Consider the following 26,733-nt stretch of genomic DNA (forward strand, 5'->3'; position numbering starts at 1 on the left):
ACCAGCTTGCCCTATGTGTTTCCCCCTCTTTCCTCTCCAAATTCCCTCCACCATTTTAATTTCCTGACTCGCGAGAAACTGAAGGCAATGAAGGTAGGTTGAGCTCCTTACTTGAGGTTTTTTCTGTTCAAATTTATTTTTTAAAACTTTTGTGTGGAATCATGCTCAATAATGTTGCTTTCTAATGGCTATATTGAGCGTTTCTCTTCTACTTTGCACATAAAATTTCTTGCAAATATTAACTTTTTGTTGCAGATTCAAGCAATGGCAAAGGCAAGGGAAAAAAAAGACACATAAGCTTTACCGAACAGAAGAAAAAAGTTTTCTATCTCTTGCAAACTTATCCTAAATTTTTTGTTATATCACTGTCTCTATAGTTCTCAAGTATTTGAAGGCTTTATCAATTCTTTTGTGGACATATATGCCTGCTCATGATCCCAGGCTATCTCCCTAAGCCTATAAAGCACAGAGGCTTGCAAAGAATCCTTCAATTCTGCACTAGTGATTTTCATCCTAAATTGGTCCGTAATCAATCGTGCCAACCTATCTGCATCCATTGCCACGCCCCGGGATCACCTCAATTTCTTTCTTGCCAAATATGGTAACTGGTGGAAGCAAGAGTAGACCTATATGCTGCATTAAGAGAAGATGATTCCCTCGCCACAGCAAGACCTGCCAAGGCATATCACGCTGTAGTATGGTCCAACATCGTCTAGAAAAACTGCAATTGAAGAACAGGTGTTGGTGCGTCTCAGGCACAAAGCTATTTACTTGTTTCTTTTTTCATTGTTATGGTTACTGAAGTTATATAGTTGATAGCCTTTGCAGTTATCAGATCAACACAGTACCCTTTCATTGCTTCTACATGCTTTTACTCAAAGTAGCCAACAATTTATGTTTCTATTCTAAAAGCTAAGTTTCGAAAAGTTGGGTTTCACCGCTGAGATATTTCCCTACTTACGTGAACAAAAAGTGAGTAGAAAAGATTGAAACTGCTGTGTTTTTTTATGTTTCTTTCTTTTTGTGAAAATAATAATTTATAATTAACCTATAGTAACTTTAAAATACACAAATCACTATTATTAAACTCACGGTCATGGAGTTACTGTTTCGCCAAGTACACTACAGCAAACGAATTTCCAATTTGATGAAGAGAACGTTTTGTTCAAGGTCTTGATGTTAATTCAAAAACTGCCATCACATCTCTGACCTCGACCACCAAACCTCCTAATAAATTCAGCTCAAAAATTCAATCTAAACACTCATCAACAAACTATAATCTTATGGATCTAAATAAGCTCATTCCAATATTATTACGTATGATCCGCAGAATTCTTACTTGTCAGTAAATAAACTCCTCCAATTAACAACTCAGAAAATACATGGACTAAAATGCATTGAGTTCCTCCATGAGGAAAATGTTCTTTATTGCAAAAATTGGAATAAGAAACAATAGAATCAGAGGGACCTTAAATAGGCTTTTACCAGTGCCAAGGCAGAGTTGGTGTAAGTAGCACCCTCCAACTTCTCAAACAAAATGCCATCCATTCTAGCTTGAATTGCATCAGAAGATGTCGTCTCATGTATCAAATCTTTAACAGCTTCATCTGCTTCGACGAAGGTGTTCCCCATGTCCCTCAAAATTTCAAGTGGGGAGGAGGACATCCTTGACAGCTCAACAAGAGTTACCTGATAGAATATGTTACAATAAGCCAAAAGACAGTCATGGTGGACAATAAATTCAGTATAGAACTCAGCATGAAAGAATATTGGATACACTGAAATTCCAAAACAACGGAACAACTGGCCATCACAACCGTAAGGAAGCTACTTTCAGCAAATCATCTCACCGCTCACTGAAATACTAGCCACCAAAATGTAACCAGACAGAAGGCAACATTGATGCACCAACAGGTGACCATTTATTTACATCCTCGAAGTGCAGTTGATTAGACTCTTGTAACCCTAATCTTTTTAGTGGCCATGTAAATTTTAATGCAATGCTTTCAAAGTGGACTTTTTTCCAAATAAGCTTGGTAAAATGACTATGAATCTTTAATCTGAAGCTGTTTAGCAGCCATGCAATGTAAACAACTTTATGCAGAGAAGGCAGTATTTTGATAAGTATATATAAGTTGCACAAAATAAGGATGACTTTTGAAGCATCTGATATGCTATGAAGTCACCAGTAGCATTAATGACCTTATGCAAAACCATCCCCGTCATAATCTAGCAGAACCATATGTATGGTATGTCCTGGTCTAACGTAATGGCAATCAGCAGATCATAGTGAAAATATTTTGTTATGCATATTCAAGAAATCAATTGAATGCTATATATACCTGTTTCTCTAGTGGTATATTAGCCTTTTGTTTGGCTATTGCTACAGCCCGAGCGAGCCCACCAATAGCATCAACTAGACCAAGTGAAGCAGCATCATGACCAGTCCAAACTCTGCCCTGTGCAGCCTGCTCCATCTTGTCCACCTGCCATGTGCCTACTTTGATGTCAAAGAACACAGAATCATGAATATCCAGAATGGGATGTAAATTGTGTTGCATAGCGTACACTCATTGATCTGGAAAAGGCTGCCTTGTCCCGAAAATGTTTATACATATCCTGTGCTCTCTTGGCAAAAAGTTCTGCTTCATCTGCTCTGGAGAGGAAATATGCAAACAGGAATCAGTCACAAATACAAGAAAAAGCTTCTCGCCTTAAAGGATAGTATCCAAATATATGAATTGAGGTTAATACAAAACTATCCATATATCACTTGATTTACTAGGCAAGGTGTGGCCTCAATAAATCCAAAGCATTATACCAAAAATAAAGGTCAAAGAAAAAACACGGAACATGATCATGAGGGGCATACATTGCAACAGTTTTTCCCCTTGACATACTCTAACTCTTTATTACATATAAGTCTTGTATCTGAATGTGGTACCATACAACTTATTACACATGTTACCCTTGATAATGTTCTTTATGCTCCTAACTTTCCTGCTAGTTTATTATCCATTCACCAGCTTAAGAGATCTCATAATTCATAATTGCTCTGTCGCCTTCTTTCCTTTGTATTGCATCTTTCAGGATCTACAAACAAGGAGGATGATCGTAGAAGGCATTAACATGGTAGTCTCTATTTAGACCTATCTCCTACAACAATTGTCGACCGTGCCCTATCTGCCTCATTATTCCCCCTTCAGTGGCATTGTAGGTTTGGCCATCCCTCTTTATCCAAAATGAAATACATGCTTCCAATTGATTCTTCTATTTCTAGTTTAGAATGTGAATCCTATGAATAAATAATACCACCGTACTTCCTCTTCATTAAGAGTCTAAAAATGCACCCTCCTTCGTGGGCCTGAGGGCTCTCCCCGCCCCACCCCCATGTCTGTAGTGGCCCTCAGTGGGCCACTACTCCTCGCCACTACCCGCATCACCCCTTATTTGAACTAGGTGCATCCCAGTCCTTGAAAAACTGGTCCTTGCCCAGTTTTCTTTCAAGGCTTGCAGAAGGTGCACCTCTGTGCCCCTTGAAAACACGCACTCCCATGACCATGGCAAAGCCCCACCATTTTCTAGAAATGGCGCTGGGCTTGGGCCATGGCCCGCGCATTTGCCACTATGATTTAAATATTTGGCGACCGTGTCGTACGTCTTCTGTTGCTGGTTTTCCATATTTCATTATCTTTGTGTGATTCCTCAAGAATGACATGAGCTTATCTGCTCAAAAATAGATGTGAAGTTCCTCGTATTTTCACTTTCTTTTATAAAGAAAAATTCAAATTCAGTTTCCTGTTAATATTTGTATTTTATGGATACTCACCGACTTTTCTGAGTCTCATGGCATTTTACACCAAACTTCATGTCCTTGTACTTCCCCGCAAAATAGTGTGGCAGAACGCAAACATCGTCATCTAATTTATGTGGCTTGTACCATTATGGTACAAATGAATATTCCTAGATCGTATTGGGGCACTCGATGCTCACTACTTGTTTCTCATCAATCGTATGCCTTCTATTGTTCTTATTAGAAACATCCATTATAGTTGTCTTTATCGTGATAAACCATTGTTCTCTCTACCTTGTACTTTTGGTTGTGTTTGTTTCGTTCATATGGTCTCTCTAGGTCAGAATAAGCTCTCCCCTTGGTCGGTTAAGTGTCCCTTTCTAAGGTAATCTCGTACACAAGAGGGTTATCCATGTTATCAGCTTTTTGCTTGCTCGTCCTTCACTTTCATAAATTCAACTTTTTTTTGTCCACTCCATACTATTCCAAGGCCAACCTTTCTAAAGTTCAATCTGACTACATGTTTGTGTCCAAACATCCTACCACAACTGGGTTCTCTCATTCCAAGTCCATTCCCACCTTCGTACCACGCTATCAACTATGTCGGATGCCATTGCCTCTCTTGAGATAAACTAACCTTCGGATAGCCCTTCGAAACGGTAATTCTTTTAACAATCTTAGCCCTAGGTTTCGCATTTGCTGTTTTTCTTTCCTCAATATCTATTCCCAAGTCTTATCATGAGGCACTTCAGCATCCCACATGAAAAATGGCTATGGATGAAGAGATGTCTCCTCTAATCTCAAAAGGAACTTGGGAACTTCTTACTACTACTTATATTGATGTTGTGCCCTGTGGGATGGTTATTCTAGCCATGTATGTTCACGAAATTCTGATTATTGGTAGTGATATTGGAGCATAGACGATACCAAGGCATACTTACACAAAAACTCTTTATCACTAAGGTTTTAGGACGACCACAATACTCCCTGGGTATTGAAAGTGCTCATAGCAAGCATGGAGTATCTCAGTTTTATGATCTCCTTCAGGAAGTTGGTTTGCTTGGTACTAAGCCTGTAGACACACCCATAGATATCTTGATTTATGGAAGGGTTATAGTAGCTATATGGTAGATAAGACCAAATAGAGAACTTGTAGCGAAGTTCATCCATTTACATGTGACTAGAATTGGCATCTACTTCTTGCCGTTAGTCTAGTTATTAGTCAATTTATGGATAAGTGACGACGTATTCAAGGGAAGCTGCTCTTAGGATTTTGAAATACACAAAGGCAGCTCCACATAAAGATTTATTGTTAGAACGACATGGACATGCCGAGATAGAAGGCTACAACAATGCTAGGTCTAAAGATGATAGAGATCTGCTTTTGGGTATTGCACCTGTGTAAGCGGAAATCTTGTGACTTGGTGCACCTAGATCGAGTGCAGAAGCTGAGTACAAGCTAAGTATAGGGCCATAGCTCATACTACTAGTGAAATTAGTGGATTTTATGCTTGAAGAATTTGTTAGGAGAGTTGGGTTTCACAAATAATGACCGTGTGCTATGTATTGTGACAATCAAACAGCCATTCACATTGCTAGCAATCTGGTTTTTCATGAGAGAACAAAGCACATTGAAGTAGATTGTCACTCAGTTCGTGAGTCGGTTATGTGTAAAATAATTTGCACCCCGTACATTCCAGGGCAGAAAGCAAACATTTTCACTAAACCTTAAGGGCAAAGCAATTCAAGACCTTGTGTAACAAGCTAGGCATGATTGATATACATGCTCTAACTTAAGGGGAGTGTTAGGATTTTTGTTCCGTTGATTTATGTACTTTCCTATCTCTTAGAGACAAATAGTTTGATTTATTTGTAATTATCTGTAAAAATTCATCGTATATATAGAGGTTGGGTCCTCCAAGAATATGTACAACAAGATCTTTTCCCATTCTACAATTTGGTATATTTATTTAGTGGTACTAAGAACACCATGAATGTTGCCGAACGAAGGTACAACTTAAATAATATAAATCACGAACACAGCACAAGCACCGGGGATATGGTGAGTCTTTTTTGTTAATTTGCTAATTCTTTGGTGAACAAGCCAAAATCAGTAACATGTAATTAATCCACTTTCCAACAAACTGCAACAAAGTTGATCTCATACTTAATATCACGGACTTGCACAAGTAAAACCCGCAAACAGCAACTTTTTAAATGCTACATGCAATGTTCTTCCATGCTTATAGGTTTAAACTATGATGTCAGGCATACGTGGAAGACATACTCTCAAATTGAGCTAAGATGAAACAGGAGCTTACAACTAATGAGAAGGCAAATAATACTAAGTTCACTGGTTTGTCAAATTATTTTTCCAGATTCCAAAATCTGCAAAAAGATGTGATTAAAACAAGTACGGGATCTTTTGTTGCTGAAAGCAGTAGAATTTGAACGTCGAACCGGTAGAAGAGCATTTATTTGTGCTGAATGGTAGCCGTGCAAGGGAGTAACATTTGAAGTGTACTCCGGTCACCGAAAAGTAAAACTACGTATTCCAAAGCCGATAAGTAACTAAAATGGACCCATCCATTAGAGATATCAGTATTAGCCATGTTATTATATCATCAAAACTGAATTTTTCGCAAAATATGACCAGCTAATTCCTCCTCCCCCCCCCCCCCCCAAAAAAAAAAAAAAAACCCGCTAATGCTTATTTACTTCTTATTTAAGTTACAATGCAGACATGTCTCCATATATCTTCTTCAACATAACAGGGTCAGGGAGATACCTCAATGGTCGATGTTCAGCGGCAGCAAGTTCTGCATATCTTCCTCTTGAAATGATCTCCTTATTGAAGCCAATATGCTCATATAATTTCCCCAGATTAATCTTTCCTACAAGCAAGGTGAATGAAATATCGTAACCAAGAACACCAGCAGGGTAACCCCCTCCACCCACCCCCCAACCCCCAAAGAAACAGAAAAAACAAAAAACAAAAGGAAAGAAAAAGAGAATTTTGAGAATTCATTCATAATCTATATCTATATCTATACTGTATAAAAAAGTATGTATCCACAAATGTTTGTTCCCCATTGTGAAAGGACAACTACACCCTTACCTAAGTTCCTTCTAATAATATATTAAAAGTAGTATAACATAATAAAATTCTATAAAGAGAAAACAATTTAGTAATCCTAATTGCTCTAACCTACTTAGAGAATGAACGATATATCAAACTAAAAAAACAAATATACAAATAATATTTCAACGCAATGCCTTTGCTAGAAGAAGTCTTAATTATTTTAAGAACATTTTTATTTACAATGGCACTTTATTCAAATAAATAACACATGAATAATATATAAAAATACTAATCTATACTTAAATCTATCTATCTCCCTGTATATATATAATAACGAAGAATATAGAACAAAGTTTAATTTTGAATAAAATTATGAATCTTATAAATTAGAAGTTCAATTGAAAATTTAAAAGGAGGGGCATTTGACTAATCGATTTTATGTTTTAATATATTCTCTAAAGGATAAATAAGAATTACTATATCAATAAACTTTAAAAACATTTAGAAACAAAAAGTTTTTAAAAACAAAATATATATATATGACATATAATTTATATTACGAAAATAAGGAAAGTCAAATGATGAACAAACATTATAATGATATCAATTAAAGTAAAATTCTAACATAACTGTATACTGACACAATAATTATAGACTATTTTTCCATTATATAATTATATTTTCATAGTTAATTAAATTAATAAATTTTTAGAATCAACTTAGTACAATAAAATAATACATAGAAAATGAGTTAACGATGTTGAAACTAGAAATAAAAGATGATAAATAAGTAAACCAAAGATAAATATATTTTTCCAGGAATAAATTTATAAAAATAACTGAAGAGTTAAATAAGTATGAGTACTAAGAGTAAAAATTGATATATGAAAATAAAGGCACTAATTTTATTAAATTTTAATTTCTTATATTAAATGCGCATTCAAGATTATCATAGAGCATACTATTTTATATGAACAGTTACTTTTAATTTCTGCAGAAACTGACTTTATCATAGAGCATACTTCACGTCATTTTACCACGAACACATTTGTCTAAATGATATTATATGTCTACATAACTATTAGAAATAATGTTAACCAAATAATGTAATGTAAATCTCAAAGTTGCCCTGATCAACCATATAAAGATAAACCAACCATCTTTACGACACAGAGGAATGATTTCTTTCCGATGGAAAAAGATAAACAATTTGCTATCAAAATACTAAGTCAATGGCAAGAGGTCAGCTAAAGTTTAGACCAATATTGACCAAAAGATAATCAAATTGAAGAAATGCAGTCAGATAATTATAAGTACAAGATTCGCCTGAGCTGCCTGCCATATTGCTCAGTACTTTGAAATTTGATTCATACTATATCACAAATCATGGAATTTTACAGTAAGCTGTAGAGATGCTTCACATCACATGGTTCAATCGCAGTTTTCATCTGATATTTTCATGCTAAATCTAACTTCTTTATGACCCAGCAACTCAAATAAAAAAGAGAGTGCACCCAAAAATAGCAAAAGAGCCACAGTTGTTAATTGCATTTGCACAAATTAAACTAATTATTTGAGCATTGTAAAACAGAACCAAATAGCACTCATACCCGAATCAACTTCCATATTATTGTAAGAAATAGGAATAATTGTTCTGAGGTCTCACCTGTCACAACTCCAATTGAACCGGTTAATGTAAGGTGTTCTGCAACTATAGCATCTGCAGCCATTGCCATATAATATCCTCCACTAGCAGCTACATCAGAAAGTGATGCAATAACAGGCTTCGTAGCCGCCAAAAGTTTGATTTCCCTCCACATTCTGAATAATACAGAACACTGATCAGAAGATTGATGAGTTTATCTCTACCCATATAACCACCCGCACAAGCGAGATCAACCAAAAAGCAACCATAGCAATTAGCACAGCATCACCAATTTAAATGGGAACATGCAGGCAAAGAGATTCAGTTGGTCTCAATTCCATGTTTCATAGGATACATGCCACATATACCCAACTAAACTAAAAGGTAATTTTCAAAGAGGAAATAAACGTTATTAGACGCAGGTTTCTTCAAAGGCAAAAACACTGAAATTCCTTCATTAGTATTCAAGAACACCAGTTCACCATCTCTTTTTTGAATTCCCCAAGAGGTATACTAAATGCTTAACATTCATAAATATTGAATAAATATTTAGGATAAATACATCAAGGCTATGGGGCTCCATGAAAGAGTCTACTTGCCAAATTAGGGCCAAACAAGGCAACAGCTTATACAGAAGTAACAGTTTGTAGCAAAGAGAAACGACTATGATTCAGTGCATTTGTAAAGCTCTAAAGTATGCTTTCATCTTAATGCTCCCTTCTTAAACTGACATCTCACAGGGCCAACTCCGATTTGATAATGGTACTACAAAAGACTAAGAGATAAATAATGAGAGAAGTAAGTCATTTGCATGTCAAGGAAAACAATCTCGTAAGATGTGACGAGCAGGAAAATGGCATCATCAGGCACAACACAACCAGATACACAACCTTAAGTGTTTAGGGGCCTTTTGATAGCAAAGAAAGAAAACACTGGTTTTACCACATTATCCAGTGATTGATAAAGAGGAAAGATTAGGCGCAGGTTATCCAAGGATGAAACCAGATAATGCTATACAGATGTGGTGCGACAAGAAATTAACTATATTATTTATCTCTAACCATGATGCGAACAGATAAAAGCAAAAATAGAGAGATGTTCTCTGAATGAATCTAGACCTGTTACGATACCTATATGCAACTAACTTCAAGGAATTACTCTTCATGAACAGACGCAGAAGATAAATAAGTATTCTCATACAAAACAAACCAAGATTGTTATTTTCACTATATGCTATGTTCTAATTGGAGATATATTAGACTTCTGGCACATCAACATTCAAAAAACAAAAAGGAGAAGACAGTTACAGAAAAGCGCTCACAAATCAGAAGCAAGGGCATCTCCCCCAGGGCTATCAATTCGAATGACGACAGCTTTATACTTTTTTGACACTGCAAAAAACTTTTCAGTAATAATCAGAGAAGACCATAAAAATATAAAACAGGAATCGAGATAAATGCTAGGGAAAAGACTAGTAAAGCTTCGTATCCTTTCTACCTTGGTGAGTAAAATCTAGAGAATAGGATACAAAATGTTTACAATCCTATTTGAATGAACAAATACTATATTCACTGACAGCCAACAGAAAATCCTGAAAACTCTACCTATGTTTTCCTAGATTTCATAAATCAATATGTAACGATGTAGTAACTTTATCTTTTTTCAGAAGGGCACAGAAACTTCTATTGCTAACACCACCAGAAATGGATAGTGAGGCTCTTGTTTCAGTTTCCAAGAAGATTAAGCTTAGTTGTTTAGCGCACAAAATAAAAATAAAAGTTGGCCAAAGTATTAAATTAATTTGTCCAAAATCATACATAACGCATACATTTAGCCTAAAAAAAACTAGGTAAACCATCAGAAATTGTATTATTCCATTTTGCCGCAAATGAGTGCATACCTTCCAAATGAAACAAACTCTTTCATTTTTATTATAATAGAAATTCAAAAATATGTCCCTTGTTTCTGTATACTAGTTTCAAGTTTCTATGGTCTGCCGAACAACCCCCACCACCCACCACCACCACCACCACCCCCAATGAAAACACCGTAATGCTATTTCTGGAAAAAAAAAAGAAAAAGAAAAATTGTTGCTTATGAATACAATGCAATTCTTCATTATTTCCCCATGTATCCAAAATGCTGACATTAAGTGGAAGCAAAACTTCGATATTAGCTGCAAGTCTGAAAAAGAAAGACCATTGATAGATTACTTAACTCTCCCACATGGTTCTTCCAAAGTACAGAAACAAACCCTACGCCTCCTTCATCACTAAGGCAGGTAAGTATGATTATTCCAAATTTAATAGGGACAGACTAGATAAATCCCGGCTTACATGCCTTCCCAAATGGCATCAAACCTACACTTCAGAATTGTTCAGAGAACTTTGGTAACCATCATATCTGCTGATCTATATTTTTTCCCCTTCAAAATCTCTCTGGTGCATTTCTATCCTCTCTTGTAACATAAGCAGCTAATCCTTTGCTGATATATATAAGAACAAGTTAATTGGTTATTGTTCACATCAAACATTAGATTGGTACTTGGCACGGGCTAACTCCAGCAAAAGTGAATTCCATCCTCTAGGGCTTCCTCTGGCTTTCTGCAAGTCCACAGAGGGGCTCAATGACATACATTAATTGAATCTTTATCCCTCCTAACTCAGTAGAAGTTCTACCAAGACCCTTTTCAACTTAGACGTGGATCAATTTTCTAGAAGAACAACTTGTTCGTGGAGAAATATAGATTAGATATGTAGGTGTCAGGTAGGAATGTGAAGCAGTTCGATTACTCCCTCCATTACGCACTTTACCTCTTGTACATTCAGCATAGTTCTCTTGTTTAATCACATATCTGCACCATTTACGAGCCTTATGTGTAAGGAAAAACAAGAATATTAACTATTCACTAGCAAAGGCCCCAGTACCTCTTATACTGCGAATCTTTTCAATGAATTGCTCAGCAATAATCCTTGAGCTGGGTGTCCTAAATCGGCCTTGTGTCCTGCTAATGCTCCCTGATGCTCTAATTATAGCTATCTGGTCTTCATAGCCAGTCAAGCCCAGAGTCCATCTCCTGACACTACTGTATTTCCTGCATGCATCACACCATCAATTTTTGACGAATATGAGTATATTAACACCCAGGAAACAACAAGTGAGTCAAAATACTTGCAACTTAACAACCAGAATTCAGAAACACCCCAAAATTGTTAAACCAAACCTATAGCAAGATATAAAGAGAGAAAAAGAAAAAAAAAGAAGCAAGCAAAATGAGAAGTTGTGTCGAAACAAAAAGATTCTTTTGGAAGGCAGGCAGAACTTAGAGACCATTTTTATCAGCCTAAAAATTGATGAGTCAAACACATGTTGGTCCAAAAATGAACAGAGTTAGCAACATCTCAAAGTGACCATCTTCATGCACTAACCTCATCAGATTCAAGACCCTAAACCCATAACTCTCAAAACCAACTTTATTAGGGAACTGGGAGTCTGCAGCTTATGTAATGAACGATGGTCTAGACCTCAATGATGATCATTTTAACTGTTTCAAGTGCAGAACACCCATGAGGAACAGCAGCTCCACACAAGTATACTAATATACTGTTGCTAATCAAAACTGATGTACAAAAATCAAGCTAAAAGCTACCTGTAGCCAACGGTAGGAAGTCTTTTTGTGTTTGGGATTCCCAGGCGTTTTCTCAACAAGCACATAACCTGAAATTCAATAATAACTATCTATATCACAAAAGTACGAATAGGTTGGAGCATTATGTGTTTCTCAACTTTTCTCTAATGCCTAATATATCTTCCTAATGAATATAAATTATGAATTTACATATACTTCTAAGTAATTTTAAAACTAAAGTTTTTATTAGATGGTAATCACTTGTAAAGTTAAATGGTGGTAGGGTTCTAATGGAAATTTAAATAAATTAAATAGCAGCAACAAGAGAATAATAAGAGGAATTATAAGTTTTGGGCGCTGGGATTCTGAAGTCAACTGAAACAAATAATATAAAGAATTTCAAGAGGAATTAGATACACAACAACATCAACAAATTGATTAATGAAAAATCATATTATTTTGAATTTTCTAGAAAGTCTATTTCCGTTCCTTGATTGGCAATCAGCACGTAGGTACAGTGCGGAAAATTGTCAAAGAAACTTTTTCATGAGAGTGTTACGATTCTAGGGAGCTAGAACAAATAAAATATTAATAATAAAATGAATTGTAAATACTTACTAGGTTAAGTGTTGTTGGGATTCTAATGAAAATTAAAACAAATAATAATAGAAAATTACAAGAGAATTAGATAACAGCAGCATTGACAAACTGATAAAAAAGAAATCACATTTTTTTAACTATTTTGGTGAGTCTCTTATTTAGTCCTTAATTGTCAATTGACAGGTACAATGTGAAAAATTCTAAACAGACCTTTCGATGAGAGTTTAGAAACCGATAAAGTAAACATGTGCATAGTGAAGAACATAATAGGCATCCAAAACTTTACGTTAAAATAATGAAGTACATTGAATCACTAACATATATCACCATTTCTACCAGTTATACAGAGGCAGAAATATGCTTAGCTTGTCAACTTTTCTTTATCAATTTGTTTTACTTGGCTATCAATTTTTCTGAACAATTGAAATTATTTAATTTTCTATAACTTACAAAAATTTCATCGTGTCTAATTTTCAACAAATAATTTTAAGATGGTGATGCATCAACAAGCTCCTCGGACCTCCGATGAATTCTAAGTCAAATAAAGTTAATGTAGCATTGGTAATTAGTTTTATTTAAACATTTAAATTTATGTACACTTAATATTATTTATGCGATGCAGGCAAACATATCAAGACAATGAAGATTGGATATCATGAAATGGCAATTGACTAACTTGAATACCATAGAGAGGTAGAAACATAATAAAAAACTCAAAGCACGTAAGAGAACAGTGAACATGAAGCAATAGTTTGAGAGGAAGAGCAATGGATACAAAAACTTGAACAAGAACATCAGTTAAGTATATTCAACATGCTAGTAAATAACGAAAACAAAAGAAAGTTGCTCTATCCCTCCTCAAGTGCTAACTTGAACACAAGAAAGTAGATAAAATCACATATATAGTAACAATGTGATACCACTAACTCTCAACCACTATTTGTAAAGGTAATAGCATAAAAGGACACAACCTATGCTTTTTCAATTCTCATCTAAAGTACGAATGCAGTCCTTAACTGTGGAGCATAGGGACATAAAACATAATGAGGTCCATATTCAGTAGAACATATTCATGAATGATGATATATGTTGTACTAAGCAAAAGGCCTGGTGAACACGAATGCTAGAAGCATTAAATTGAAGCTGCTAACTTAACACATCTGCTATGGTTTGAGATTGAGCAAAACATAAGAACTGTGGAAAATTCCTAATGCACCCAACTTCTCAGGAAGATGGAACAAGTACCTCATCATCATATTTAATATCTGTTATTAAGCCTTCCTCTTTCATTCTCTCAACTTGATACACTCCTTCATTGATAAAATTTTCAATGTCTTCCTTTTTCTTTCCTGCACAAGACAAGAAATGAGTAACAAAGTGTGAACAAGGACAAGACCTAAATTCCAAGGACAGTAGCACCTTTTGCAAGTGAAATTTTGTCAAGCCAATTGCTGTACATGTTATCGAGCAGAGCAGTCAGCATCTCACGGTTCTCATCAGACATACTCTTACGTGTAAGTTGATCTCCAAGAGTCTTGTATTTACCAATCCTCTCGACTTGTGCTTCAATACCAACTTTCTCAAGCACACCTGCAAAATAATAAAGAGGTTTAGTTGAGAAAGTTCACTAAGACGAATTCAGTTTCTCATGATTAGAAAGTATGCCTGACATTTTTCATACCCTGAAAGCATTTTCCATTTTCCGATGATAGAAATCATTGAAAATGTTAGCCCTCTAATTAACGGAAACAATTCATTACTTGAAAACAGCATTTAAGAGGGACAAAACTTCAATTTCAAACATGAACAATCCCAGATTCCAGTTAGTTGCATAGAAAACCGAAGCTTTAGTCTCATTCTAAGAACTCATCCACAACCTAGAACTCTTCCCATGAGGAAAGTGAAAAGGGCTTGTTCTTGAATTAGGTGAGTAATTGGTGGTTTTAGGCAATTTATCATTTACCCGGGGAGGTAAAAAGTAGGGCATATTGAAGCTACAATCACATATTATAATCAAATTACAAAGCAACAAGAGCTTCAGTCAGCAACCAATTCAGTCAAAGTCCTGCAAAACCCATGGTGACCTCATGGCACAATATTTCACTAGTTACAGTTGAAACAACTACACACATTCTTGTTTCACCATGTGAAAGAATCATTGACAAAAAACAAGTATGCAAAGTCTGGTATGAGTTAACATTGTAAACAAATTTGTATTCCTTCGTAAGGTCACCAACTCGAGGCTAACCAGATTTTGACTTGATGTTCATCAGATCTTTTTTTGTGGCTAATTTTAAGTATAATAAAATATTTTTCCACAGCCATTTGTCACCAACTCACCTCCAAGAAATGATGCCTGAACAAGTAACCCATACAATCCAACATAGGCACTTGGTGGAGCATAAAGCTCGTCACAAGCACAGCCAATATAATACTCTTTCACTCCACATGCAGGCACATAGCCTGTGATGAACTTACCTACAACAAATAGCAACCTGCACATTAAGACAAAGAACTATCCAGTGTATATTTTCAGACTAAATACTTAACGACAAAGTAAAAGAGAACACAATATTGAAACAAAGAAACCCACACGAAACATATCATAGGAGCATGGTTTTTATGGTAACTTTAGAAGTATGGGAATAATCTAATATTAGAGCAAAACAATAAACTATGCCTTGCAGATTTACATAATTATTTTTGCAATAGAAGTATAAAACATATCGGTCTGTCAAAAGTTTGCACAGAGAACAAACCAAATGGAGGCCATACGAGTGCTCAGACAAATATATTTATACATATTCCAGAAACTATGTGGAACAAATACTTCTCATAAAATTTAAGACCACAAACAGTGTGATAGTCCAAAATCACCCACTGCCTAACCACCACTGACAGTGGCAGTTCATTGATCCCAAGATAGATGGCAAACTTTGTCACTCTCAACCAGATATGTAGATACATGTACACATAACTGAAATAAGCATACAACAACGGACAATAGTAAAAACAAAAGATTACCTTTAGTATTTTTTGAGAATCAAAATCAATCAAATGAATTTGATTTAGCAGTAACCCAAGAGGAGATCAAAGGCACAGATCTTAGGGTCTGTTTGGTTTCATTATTTTTCATACTTTATGCTCTAAACTTGAGGTTATGTGCAGAAATGGAAATATATTTCCATAGTTGAGTTTTAAAAGAATAATTACTGGATTGATATTCTCAATTTACTAAGTTGATAATTTTGATTTGACATGTGACAGCCAGAAAATGTGTTTGATTCACCTGTTTAAAAACTGTGGTTATAGAATGTGGGAGACTATTTGGAAAACTGGATCTCGAATCTAAAACATGGGGGTCAAGATTAAAAACATTGCAAGTGTTTTAAGTTTGAAAAAGAAACGAACAGGGCCTTTCCAGATTCACAATTCAAGAAGATTGAGCAGACGAACAGAGAACTTCAGAGAAGGTACCTGATTTCTTAAAATTCAAAATGTGCCTCCGAATCTCTTCTAGCTTTCCCCACCCACAATTCAATGTATCGATGTGGAGGTAAATACCCACCACACGAGGATCATAAGCTGCTTTTTCAAAATTTTGACAAATTTGAGGTAAAGATAACGCTCTGGAGAAGCTCTTCAGCTGATCGGATATCTGACATAAATGACTTGCATTAACTTCACTCCCAACAGCCAAACCAATATACCATAAAAAATTAACTTCAATACTTGTTCAAACCCTCTTCCTACTGCTTTTCTTCTTTCTTGAAGCTTAGTTCATAATCTTAAGAAAAAAAATCCCATGATCACAAACAATTTCGTCCCTTCCAAAATTTCCAGAACAGACCTCTCACCAATATTCGGAATGCAAAACCTCATTTGTTGCCTTTTAAAAGTTACCATTAAATTGTAGGAAAACCACACTGAAAAATAATTAAGTCCAGTCCATGCCAAAAGGAGAAAGGACAACGAACAATTGAACAACATAAACAATTGTAGAACCAAAAACTGTAAATGGAATAATTAACAACCTCTCCCCGCAGTATCATCTTCAAAACACTGCCCTTCTCGAAGCGTTCCCAAGGCAAAGCAAAGAACAGCCTAGTCTTTAGCAGAAACTCTTCCCGCGCGCTCCGCTGCTTGAAAACAAACTCGCCACTCGGATACTTGCTGTCATTATAGCCGGTCCCCTCGCCTTCATAACCCATACTCCTTGCTGTCTCCGCTTTGGTTTCCCCATTGACATCGGCTGAAAATGTTCGGAAATGGAGGATGTTTAGAGTGAAGGGCCGAAACTTGGGAGTGAGCAGCAGTTGATCATGTGAGAGAGAACTGAAGCGGCGACTATAAAGAAGAAGTTTCGACATTTTACTCGGAAATACAAACGCCCGATTTTAGTCTATTTTTCGGACAAAAGACAAGTGATAGGAAAAATCCGAGCACGGTGTAATTTGGGGCTTATTTATATTTATATTATAATTTTAAAAAAAAGTCTCTAATATAAAGTCCGATCAATAAGCCCGAACACCAGATAAGGGATGACAAGTCACATAAATTTTACATGCCACGGGCTACATCACCCTAAAAAATTCTTCAATTAACTCCATATATTGATATACGTATATTCTTCTGATATAATGTTTGTTCATGGATTTATTCGCAACATTTTAGGTGTTTTCACAGAAAAAGAGTAAGTTGCAAGAAAAAATCTCAAGTGCGAGAAAAGTCCAAAAATGTAGTAAAAAGCATATTAAGAATAACCCATGACTCACCGGTTATCAGAAAGTCGGCAAACAGAAGATCGAAGTCAGTTTAATTGTGACCCACAGGTTATGAGGAGTCTGTCAAATGGAGAGTCGAATCTAGTTTTACCCGTGACCCACGGGTTATTAGACTTGCGCTATGCGGAAATTGCAGAGTCTCCAATATAATTGTTGAGCCAAAATATTATATGGAGCAGCTTATTTCTTTGTAATTATGTTGAGAAGTTTGGTAGAAATAGAATCACGAAAGAAAGAAAGAGAATTAGATTAAATTCAGGAATCTTGGGAACTAATATAAATAGGAAGAAGAGAAAAAGGATGAAGATGTTCTTTTAGCTAGAGAAAAATTCTTAAATTTACATCAAAGCACGAAGAGAAGAGAAGGAGATGGGTGGAGTAGATTCGACACCAAAGTGACAACCGTTCAGCCCTGATTTTCTATTCCATAAGTTATTCTAAATCTTTTTTCTTTGTGTTAGATCTAGCTAATATGAAATAATTTACTTTTTGCTAGGACTTTTGGAAAACTTAATAGAGGCAATATTTTAAGTATTTTGTTAAATTAATCTACAACTTTGTTTTCATATATTCATGTGTTATTGTGCTTGTTTTTATAATTTGAGAGTCTGATCAACTCTTTGATTTAATTAATTATGATGATGAACTGGAAGAGAATTCGACATAATGGAAAAGGTAACTCATGGTGTGAATTGAACGATATGTATACATAGACGTGATTCATCTGGTCACACAGGTTTTCACAGATCTTAATGTATTTATTGTCACGAGTATTAAATTGTAGGAATCCGCTATTTCCTTAATAATAATAATAGATTTGATATAGCTCGAGAGTATATTGAATTAACTTGGGAAAATTCCTCAGTGTATGAAAACATTGCTTGCTAGATTAATTTGTGAATTTTGCATTCATTGGATAAACTCTGATACAAAAGAACAACTTGCAATCTTGAGACAACTATGAAAAACATGGGAGCCGTAGAAAGACCAATGATAGAGTATTCATTCCCAACAGTTGATGTGACGATCTCTAGCATTGCTAAGCCAACCGTCCAAGCCAATAACTTTGAGATCAAGCCGGCTATCATTCAGATTATTCAATCTAGTGTGCAGTTCTCTAGTTTGCCTGACAAGGACTCTAATAAACATCTTGCTATTTTCTTGAGATATGTGATAGTTTTAAATTTAATGGTGTTAGTGGTGATGTTGTTACACTTAAAATTTTTCAATTCTCATTAACCGTTGCTAGACGACCACCCATAGTGACAAATCTTTATGATTAATGGTTAATAAAAGTTAATTAATTAAATTAAATTAAATTAATCAATTGTATTGGATACAAGACCAAGTTTAGTTGAGAGTGAATCTAAAGAGTTAACACAAATATTGTAAGAGTGATGAACTAAATTTGAAATTAAGTTCGGAAGAAGTAAATTAATTTTAATTGAATTAATTTTCGAAGAATATATAAATAATTAGATTATTTATACGTGAGATAATTCATCAAATGAATAGCCGAAAATTTAATTAACAGATCAATTAAATTTGGCTTAGGTCTAATTCTCTAACTTTGACTTGAAGTCTAAATACTCAGTCACTATACCCTACATGTTACAAGCAAAGGAAGCTCTTCTATTCTTCTAGAGAAGTTGATGTAACGCCTTTTATCACAATGATATATGAGTGTACAAATTTGTGTTGTGAACATGACATGATTGATCTTTCATCTTTTAATAAAGAAAAAAATACAAGTAACCTCCATTTGATATGGAATATATGCAAAATATCTTTCTGTGGAAAAAAAAAACATATCAAATTACTGTTCATTAGCTTTTAAATTATAAAGCAATTTACCTCCTCAGGGGAGGTGATATATTACACGAGCCTTAGGTTCTCCTACCCTTTTAAAGAAATTCATCACATATATCTCCAAAACTCAGTATATTGATCGAATTAAATCATAACTGAAAATTCGGTACATAGCAAAACCAAACTAGAGTATTTTCTGGGGGGAATGGTAAATTTTATTAATAACGAACATACAATTATACAATTCAGCTTATACTACCGAGCTATTATCCAAATCCTAAGGAAGAAACTACCTGTTTTGATGAAGGATTATAATGTATAAGAAGTTTTTTTTCTAACTTGCTCAACTATAAGTTTAGCAACGACCAACGCTTCTCCTAAAGTGATTCGAAATCTCTTATTGTTCCATTCCTGCCAACACGGTATACCAACAAAGCCAAGAGGACTCGACTTGCTGCTCCATTGTCCGCAAGATCCCCATTGCCATTGTCTAAAAGACCAATTCCATTTAACCAATCCTTGAATATGTCCAATCACATGAATAGCATATCTACACTCAAGGAAAAGATGAGAATGAGACTCAGCTGCATGATCTTCATACAATATACATTGTGCCCCCAAATGTTGTAAGCAGGGCTTGTCCATTGTATAGCTAACCAAATAATAAACATATTTCTTGGAATTTAAAGAGGAGCAAGTAGAAGAGAATTCCAGATTAATGATGGTGGGGATGGATGAAACAATTGCAATAGAGAGGTGGTAGTATGATTTCCTCACCTTCTTCAGACATACCTTCAGGCCAAGCCCACACTTCATTCACAACCAACTGCAAATACTTTAGAGTTCATATTCAAACCAATGTGCATTGAATCATTAGGAAGACACTGCTGCAATATCCCCGATCCACTAGTTGAGACTACTTTCAACACCTGGCCCTTAATAAGCTCAAACAAGTGCTGGGGGTCATGGATTAGGCTGCTTCGAAAGAAGGCACTTATCTTTAGTGTGCCTAAGAACATAACAATTCTTACACGCAGAAGGCAACTATTCTTATTCAATTCCAGTTTTACAAAGAGCCTTTACGTCATCTTCATCTGGTTGGACTATTGGCAACTCTTTGGAGAAAATCCAATCAAAAGACAAACCCCAGGATAGTCGATTCTAGTACATGTACGAGTTACAACATTAGGATAAAGTGGTTTATCTGCTCCACTAGTAACCACACTGAATCCTTCATTAGTCCAATACTCTAGTGGTAAGTTTTTGAATTTAAGCCAAACCGACATTAGATCATGTTTATGCTTCTCTAGCTGTAATCCTGGTACCTATCGTTGCAAAAACATAGGTTGTCCTTGAAAAAGCCAACAATCACCTTCAATGACCTCCTCCATGGCTGCCCCTCAGTGTTAAAGATAAAAGATATAAAATTCATTGGCTGAGGAGATAACTGCAGGTGATGAAAGTATGGCAGTCAAGAAAACACCGTACAATCATCGCTTTCCAACATTACAAAACCCTCCTCCAACACGGCTCTTTTCGGTTTCATAATTATTTTATCATGTTGTTTCTCTATGGTTCAATAAACCTCAATGTCTTCCTACTTGAATTCGCAATAACCTCCACCATGTTATCAACATAAGACCCTAGAATTGGGGTTTAAAGGAACTGAACCCACATAAAGCAACCGATCACGTGCTGAATTGCCACCACCCCCCTCACCAAACTGAGATCGAGGCTCCATATTACTAAGAACAATCCTAGGTATTCTGGCCCGCACCCCAGAATCTTGCTGCAATTGTTCAATCAGCCTCCAAGTTGGCAAGAACCATATTTCCAATCATAGTTGACGTCGAACTCGAGCTACCACAATAGGATGGAACTCCATATTGTGCTTGCCATCTTGCCCTCAATATATTCCACATGTGCAAAGCTACCACTAATGCATTTTGATTCAATATTCAATTTTCATGGTCATAAAGATTCAGTGTACTGCTTCATTTTGTTTTGGCTTTAGTATAGTGAACCATACTAAACACGAATGTATTAATTTTTATTCATCTATTTGACGTTATATATCTTTATATATCTATAAATTGTTTTTATACAATTTTCATTATATTTTACCAAATGAAAAACAATAATATGATCGTAATTTTTAGTGTCCATTTATTTATTTATAAAAAAAAATCAATTTACCAAAAGACAAAACTAAAATACAAAATATATTCACTAATTATTAAACCAAACCAATTAATTAACTTAATCCAATATTTTGACATACTGAATTTCGATAGGTTCAGTTTTACCAACTCCCCTACTCTTGTAGGATAATTCCTTATAAGTAATCCAAATAGAAATCACAAAACTTGGCACAATAAGAAAATGTCAAAGTAACCACGAGTCAAGTCCCAGAGAAGAAAAATGACAGGGTAACACAGCACCAACCAATATGCAGTGATAGATGGTGTAGGAAACAATGCACTGTGAATACATAAACATACAGGTTTTGAGCAACGCATATAAGTTCCGCACAAATAAGATAGGCTTTCAGATAGCTAACCACCTAAAAAAGAGTGCGAAACGTGAGTTTCAACAATAATGATAATTTGTCTTCTGAGATCAGATGTCCTTCCCATCGTAGATGGACGACCTTGAGAGAACTTTAATTACACATATTTCTATATATAGATATAGTACACAGAATAAAGTTTGCTGTAAGTTCAATAGAAGCCACAACATTACCCGAGTGCATTTTTGTACATAATACAAAGAAGAAAGAACGAGACTGGAGTAAAGAGCGCTAGCCTAAAAAGAGTTTTAGAAACTAAATAAGAAGAGTTAGCTGTTCGAAGTTGGCTGGGTCTCGGCATCCGACTGCTTGGGGGCTGAGCCGCCTCCATTCATCCTAGCACGTGCCTCTGCAAACATCCTCTGCTGCTCTGCCAATGCTTCTTCTTCAGTCATTTCAGCTCCATTGCTCCATTTGCCACTTCTCATGGTGTCCTGTGTCAAAACATTCAGCCTCAAATACTCAGCATGCATCTTATGAACGAACCTTAAGAGGCTCTTGAGATTCTTATAGCAGTTGGTTATGTCCACTGGATGACGTGTGAAATAAAAATGACAGGAATGGAGAAAACTACAGCAGAACAGACTCAAATTTTTTATAGCGCATCTTATGATGTATAAAATAGTGATACAGTGTATCTCAAACTTTTGTGGATCTATAGCATGTAAAAACATATGATATGATTATTCACGCCATATAAAAAGGGCAGCAGGTTACTTGATCTAGAAATGTGTCATACATGTGCTAATATTACTAGCGTGCTGCATCGAGCATGCACAAGAGAGAGAGAAAGAGATGCATACCATAGTCTCATGCCTGTGCTGCTCGTATGCAGCATAAACTTCCTCAATATACTCCCCAAATCCAAGAACCTGATGTATCAATATGGATAAGTTCCACAGTTGTCAAGGACGACCAAGGAGGAGATGAAAAGAAACAAGGCACAGACTAGCAATAGTTATAAGCTAAAACTTGCATGTTACACCCTAAAAGTGGACACGTGTAGGAGTTCTATATCCTAATCATTCAGTACCAACAAGAGAATGAAATCAATTAATTTCCAGGGGAAAAATAGCACTTAAATTATGTCAGCCAAAACGATGCCAAACACAGCTTATTACAACTTGGATATTTGATAATTACCATAGTAAACCGCAGGACATAAGAAAAACATACTTTGTCATTAGCTTAATGCCCCAAAAAGCATTAGTATGGCAGTGGAAAGAAAGTATTGGGAATAAACTGAAAAAGTCAAACACCGCGCAAGATCAAGTGAACTTGAACCACTCTCATGATATCATGCTTTACCACAAATCACAAGTGAATAAATCATTCACCTATGGATAAACGAAATGTTTAAAATAAAAAAAAACGGCCAAATACCATGAAATTTATCACAGCCTGCGAGCTGCATAATCAATCAAATGCATGTCTATGCTGCTCCACTATTAAAGCAATAAACTCAGTTTGAGAAGTCTCTTTATTTTACCATACTATTGATAAAACATAATTCTGATATGGGATCATTTTAAGTACAAATTAAACCGGGTCAAACAGAAACAATTTGATAGTAAAGATTAACAAAGTTCACATTCAGATGAAATTGTAAAATAGTCAAGCGAACACGAGAAACAAATAGACTTGAGTAATTACTAAAGTTGCAGTTGACGGAATTGTTATCAAGCCAGGATTTAGTATCTTCATATGATTAGTAGAAATAAGTGCTTGGGGTGTAAAGAACACAAAAATTCCATTCCCCTCCAAGAATACAAGACCTATAATAGCTTGTTCTTGAAAGCAAAACATTTAGCTAAACGTCAAAATGGAAAAGAAGTTACGAGGATGAAATATAGATTCCTGAAGTTGTGAAATCTGAAAGCCTATAACCAGTGCTGCAGCAATAGTAGTTATGTAGGAAATAAAATAGAAAAAGAACATAAGAAAGAAAATCCAAAATCAATCCCAAAACACTTTAGGCATCCATCAAAGGTTGTATTGCATCCCACATCACATTAAGCTTTGGTGATACAGAAAACTCCTATACTTGAAATTTAATGATTTCAACAACATGCCTACTGGTGGCAGATCCCAAGATACATCGAGTGTGACTTAGAATTTTATGAAGGAAACATCAAACATATCCTAATAAGACAACTTTATATTTCACTTTCATTTTATCTCTTTAGATTAAACAACTTCTACCATCTTGTCATATTAACGTTTTCTCAACTAAATCAGTCCCCACTTATATTTTACCCATCTCAAATCAAAATATAACGCCACGAAATGTCATATTATCCTCTCAAGCCTAAGTTATTTGCTGCACCCAACAGTACAGTCCAATATCCCCCCATGGCATACCCCGAATATAGGGCCGAAACAAAATAGCTTGATATTTGTTCATTTACAAGAGGTGACTTACGGGGATCAGAGGGAAAAAGATAAAGGTGGGGGTTGACAACACTTTTTCACCAAGTTGGTACATGTTGAACAAATATGCAAACAAATTTCTAACCATTCCATTTCAAAAGAATACTGCACGAAATAAGAATGATAATATAATCCGACAAAAGCCCCCTAAAAACCATTGAAGCTTCTTCATGATAACAGGACAAGAAAGAGGAAACAAAAAGGAAATTATTGTGTTGGGATCAGAAACCTCTAGGGCTTTGAGTACATGTTCTGGTGCAATTGTTCTTTTCTCTTCTCTGTTACAGACTTCATTGGATTCTGACGAAATGAGATTAATAAATTCTGCAATAGAAACAAACATGCAAATCATTTCGCCTAGCCATCAACTACTGAAATGGAACTTCATATTAACTGGCAAAGATGCTGCAATGAGACAACTACTAAAGGAGCAGTGGATAGTATGTAATTTTCATCTAATAGTAAATTGCAAAAGTTAGAACAGCAACAATACTCAGGCCACCAATTTCAATGACCAGAAGTAAAAACATCCACAAAAAACAGAGAGAAAAGGAAAAATATAACTAATATGTCCTGTACTCTTATGGCACCAAAGCACAATCACATGATGCATCACAAAACAAAAAACGAAACAGAACCATTTTTCTGCACACTGAAGACAAAGGGTTTAGTTCGTTTATTATAGAAGTGAAACAAAAGTGAAAAGCTGGAGACTCAAGTGGAAGGGGCAGAGTATGATGGTTCGAAACTTCCATGAAGGGCATGGAAGGTGGTGGCTTCAGATGCACAAGGACCGGGTGAGTGTGGGACTTGCATGCTGGAGAAAAATAGACAGAGAACAAATCCCAGGAATGCAGGTGTGAATTCATATGATAAGGACCTTAAATGGCATTTTTTAATCCATTCAGCAGAACCCTCAATCTAGAAAGGGCTTCTTCAACATTCAAAATCCATTTTTAAGACATCAACTATACTACATGGTGTTTATTATACCCTATACAATATAGTAGTCCTCTAAGTTTTCTCTATTTATATACCTCAAGCGCATTCAACTAGATTTAAATCCATCAGTTCCTGGAGGAGAATTAATTCACCATTGATCTTAGACTGCAAAACAAAAAGAGAGGATTCGGACTAAAGACTTCAAAATAATTAGATTGAGATCTCTTCTAACCAAGACAAAACCAAAGAAACCAAAGACAGGATAAAAGGTGCAAAATGGAGTCTATTCTTTTGATCGTCTTTAACTCTGGTCATTTTTCTGTTGAGATAACTTAGTGAAAAAACCTCTGCACTAGAACATCATTACCCGAGATACTGTAGCACAGGACAAAATCTTAGTCACTCAAATGGAAATATTGATTAAGGAAGAACAATCACTATCAAACTACCCACTGTTAAGTTGTTCTTACTTCTACCTTTCATCATCATTTTGATACCCCCAATTTTCTAATATATTACTTCATATAAAATTGTGAAGCAAAGATTCCACAATGACTTAATAGAAGAGACGTAGTTAGCTGGTCCTCTTCAATCAAAAACTTTCATTTGTTTGATTGCATTGACCACTATCTAATGAATCTTGCTAGACGGACAATTTTTGCATTAAAAAAGATGCACTTCTGGTATTTCAACATAAAGACAACTTTACACCTCCTTGTCCCTTGTTATAATATTGCTTTGAGAAAAATATTTCCGCACCTGATATACCAACTGAAGTCTTTAAAGCTCTTGCAATACTTTCCAGATACCTCTCAATTTCTCTTGTATTCAAAGTTATCTATACTTGATCCAGAGTTCACAAGATACAAGAAGATAAGATAAAGCCTATTCAATCTATATTCCATAAACATTTATGCCATGCTGTTGTCTTCTGGCTCTTTCAGTTTTTAGAAAAACAAAAGAAGCCAGCATGCAATGCAGGGTTCCCAAGATCATAAACTGATGTCCAATGTTTATATCTAATGAGTGAATGTGATGATGTCAAGGCCATCCTGAGATGCTAAAGTGAAATATTTCTTCTCACTGAATGCATGTTTTTTATGTGCCTAGCATAGTTATAAAAGGCGCGCTATGGATCAATAGAGATGGCGCTGGGCTTTCTCCAGGCGCGAGCCACGCCGCTCTGGCGCACTATAGCTCACCAGGTGGCTGAAGAAAGTTGGGAAAGCGCAATTTATTTTGAAGACTGGGCTTTTCATGTTAGTAAAAGTTGGGCTTAGAAATAAAGATGTTGATTGCTACAAATCTAAATGAAAAGAATGATGATTATGACGAAAAATTAATGGACTCACAGTGACATATTTTATGCTTGTAGAGTTTTATAATGATTACGTAAGATTTGACTAATTGTCTTGCAACATCCCCCCCCCCCCCCCCCCCCCCACCCCCCC

General features: G+C 35.6%; 2 protein-coding genes across 4 annotated transcripts in view; both read right to left on the reverse strand.

The window, feature by feature from the left end:
• On the reverse strand, window positions 274–17,185 carry LOC105176024 (serine protease SPPA, chloroplastic-like). 2 transcript variants are annotated; one of them, XM_011098695.2, is made up of 14 exons: window positions 16,783–17,185; window positions 16,226–16,406; window positions 15,089–15,226; window positions 14,168–14,338; window positions 13,994–14,097; window positions 12,170–12,237; window positions 11,448–11,614; window positions 9,842–9,911; window positions 8,542–8,696; window positions 6,582–6,687; window positions 2,569–2,656; window positions 2,343–2,486; window positions 1,486–1,689; window positions 274–672 (listed from the first exon to the last, which is right to left on the reverse strand). In XM_011098695.2, the coding sequence occupies exons 1-14, from the start codon at window positions 17,116–17,118 to the stop codon at window positions 544–546; spliced, it is 2,061 nt and encodes a 686-aa protein (XP_011096997.1). In that variant the 5' UTR covers window positions 17,119–17,185; the 3' UTR covers window positions 274–543. The 2 variants fall into 2 exon arrangements, with proteins under 2 accessions (XP_011096997.1, XP_011096998.1); XM_011098696.2 differs by having other exon boundaries at window positions 587–721; window positions 16,783–17,184.
• LOC105176025 (protein Dr1 homolog) overlaps window positions 21,809–26,733 on the reverse strand; it is an 8,507-nt gene continuing 3,582 nt past the window's right edge. For both annotated transcript variants that reach the window (XM_011098697.2, XM_011098698.2), the window contains exons 4-6: window positions 24,570–24,664; window positions 22,714–22,782; window positions 21,809–22,344 (exon numbers count right to left, since the gene is read on the reverse strand). In XM_011098697.2, coding sequence (XP_011096999.1) covers window positions 22,180–22,344; window positions 22,714–22,782; window positions 24,570–24,664 — 329 coding nt within the window. In that variant the 3' untranslated portion in view covers window positions 21,809–22,179. The remainder of the gene's footprint in view (window positions 22,345–22,713; window positions 22,783–24,569; window positions 24,665–26,733) is intronic.

The sequence above is a fragment of the Sesamum indicum genome, linkage group LG13 (genome assembly GCF_000512975.1).
Source record: "Sesamum indicum cultivar Zhongzhi No. 13 linkage group LG13, S_indicum_v1.0, whole genome shotgun sequence".
In the NCBI taxonomy this organism is placed as follows: Eukaryota; Viridiplantae; Streptophyta; class Magnoliopsida; order Lamiales; family Pedaliaceae; genus Sesamum; species Sesamum indicum.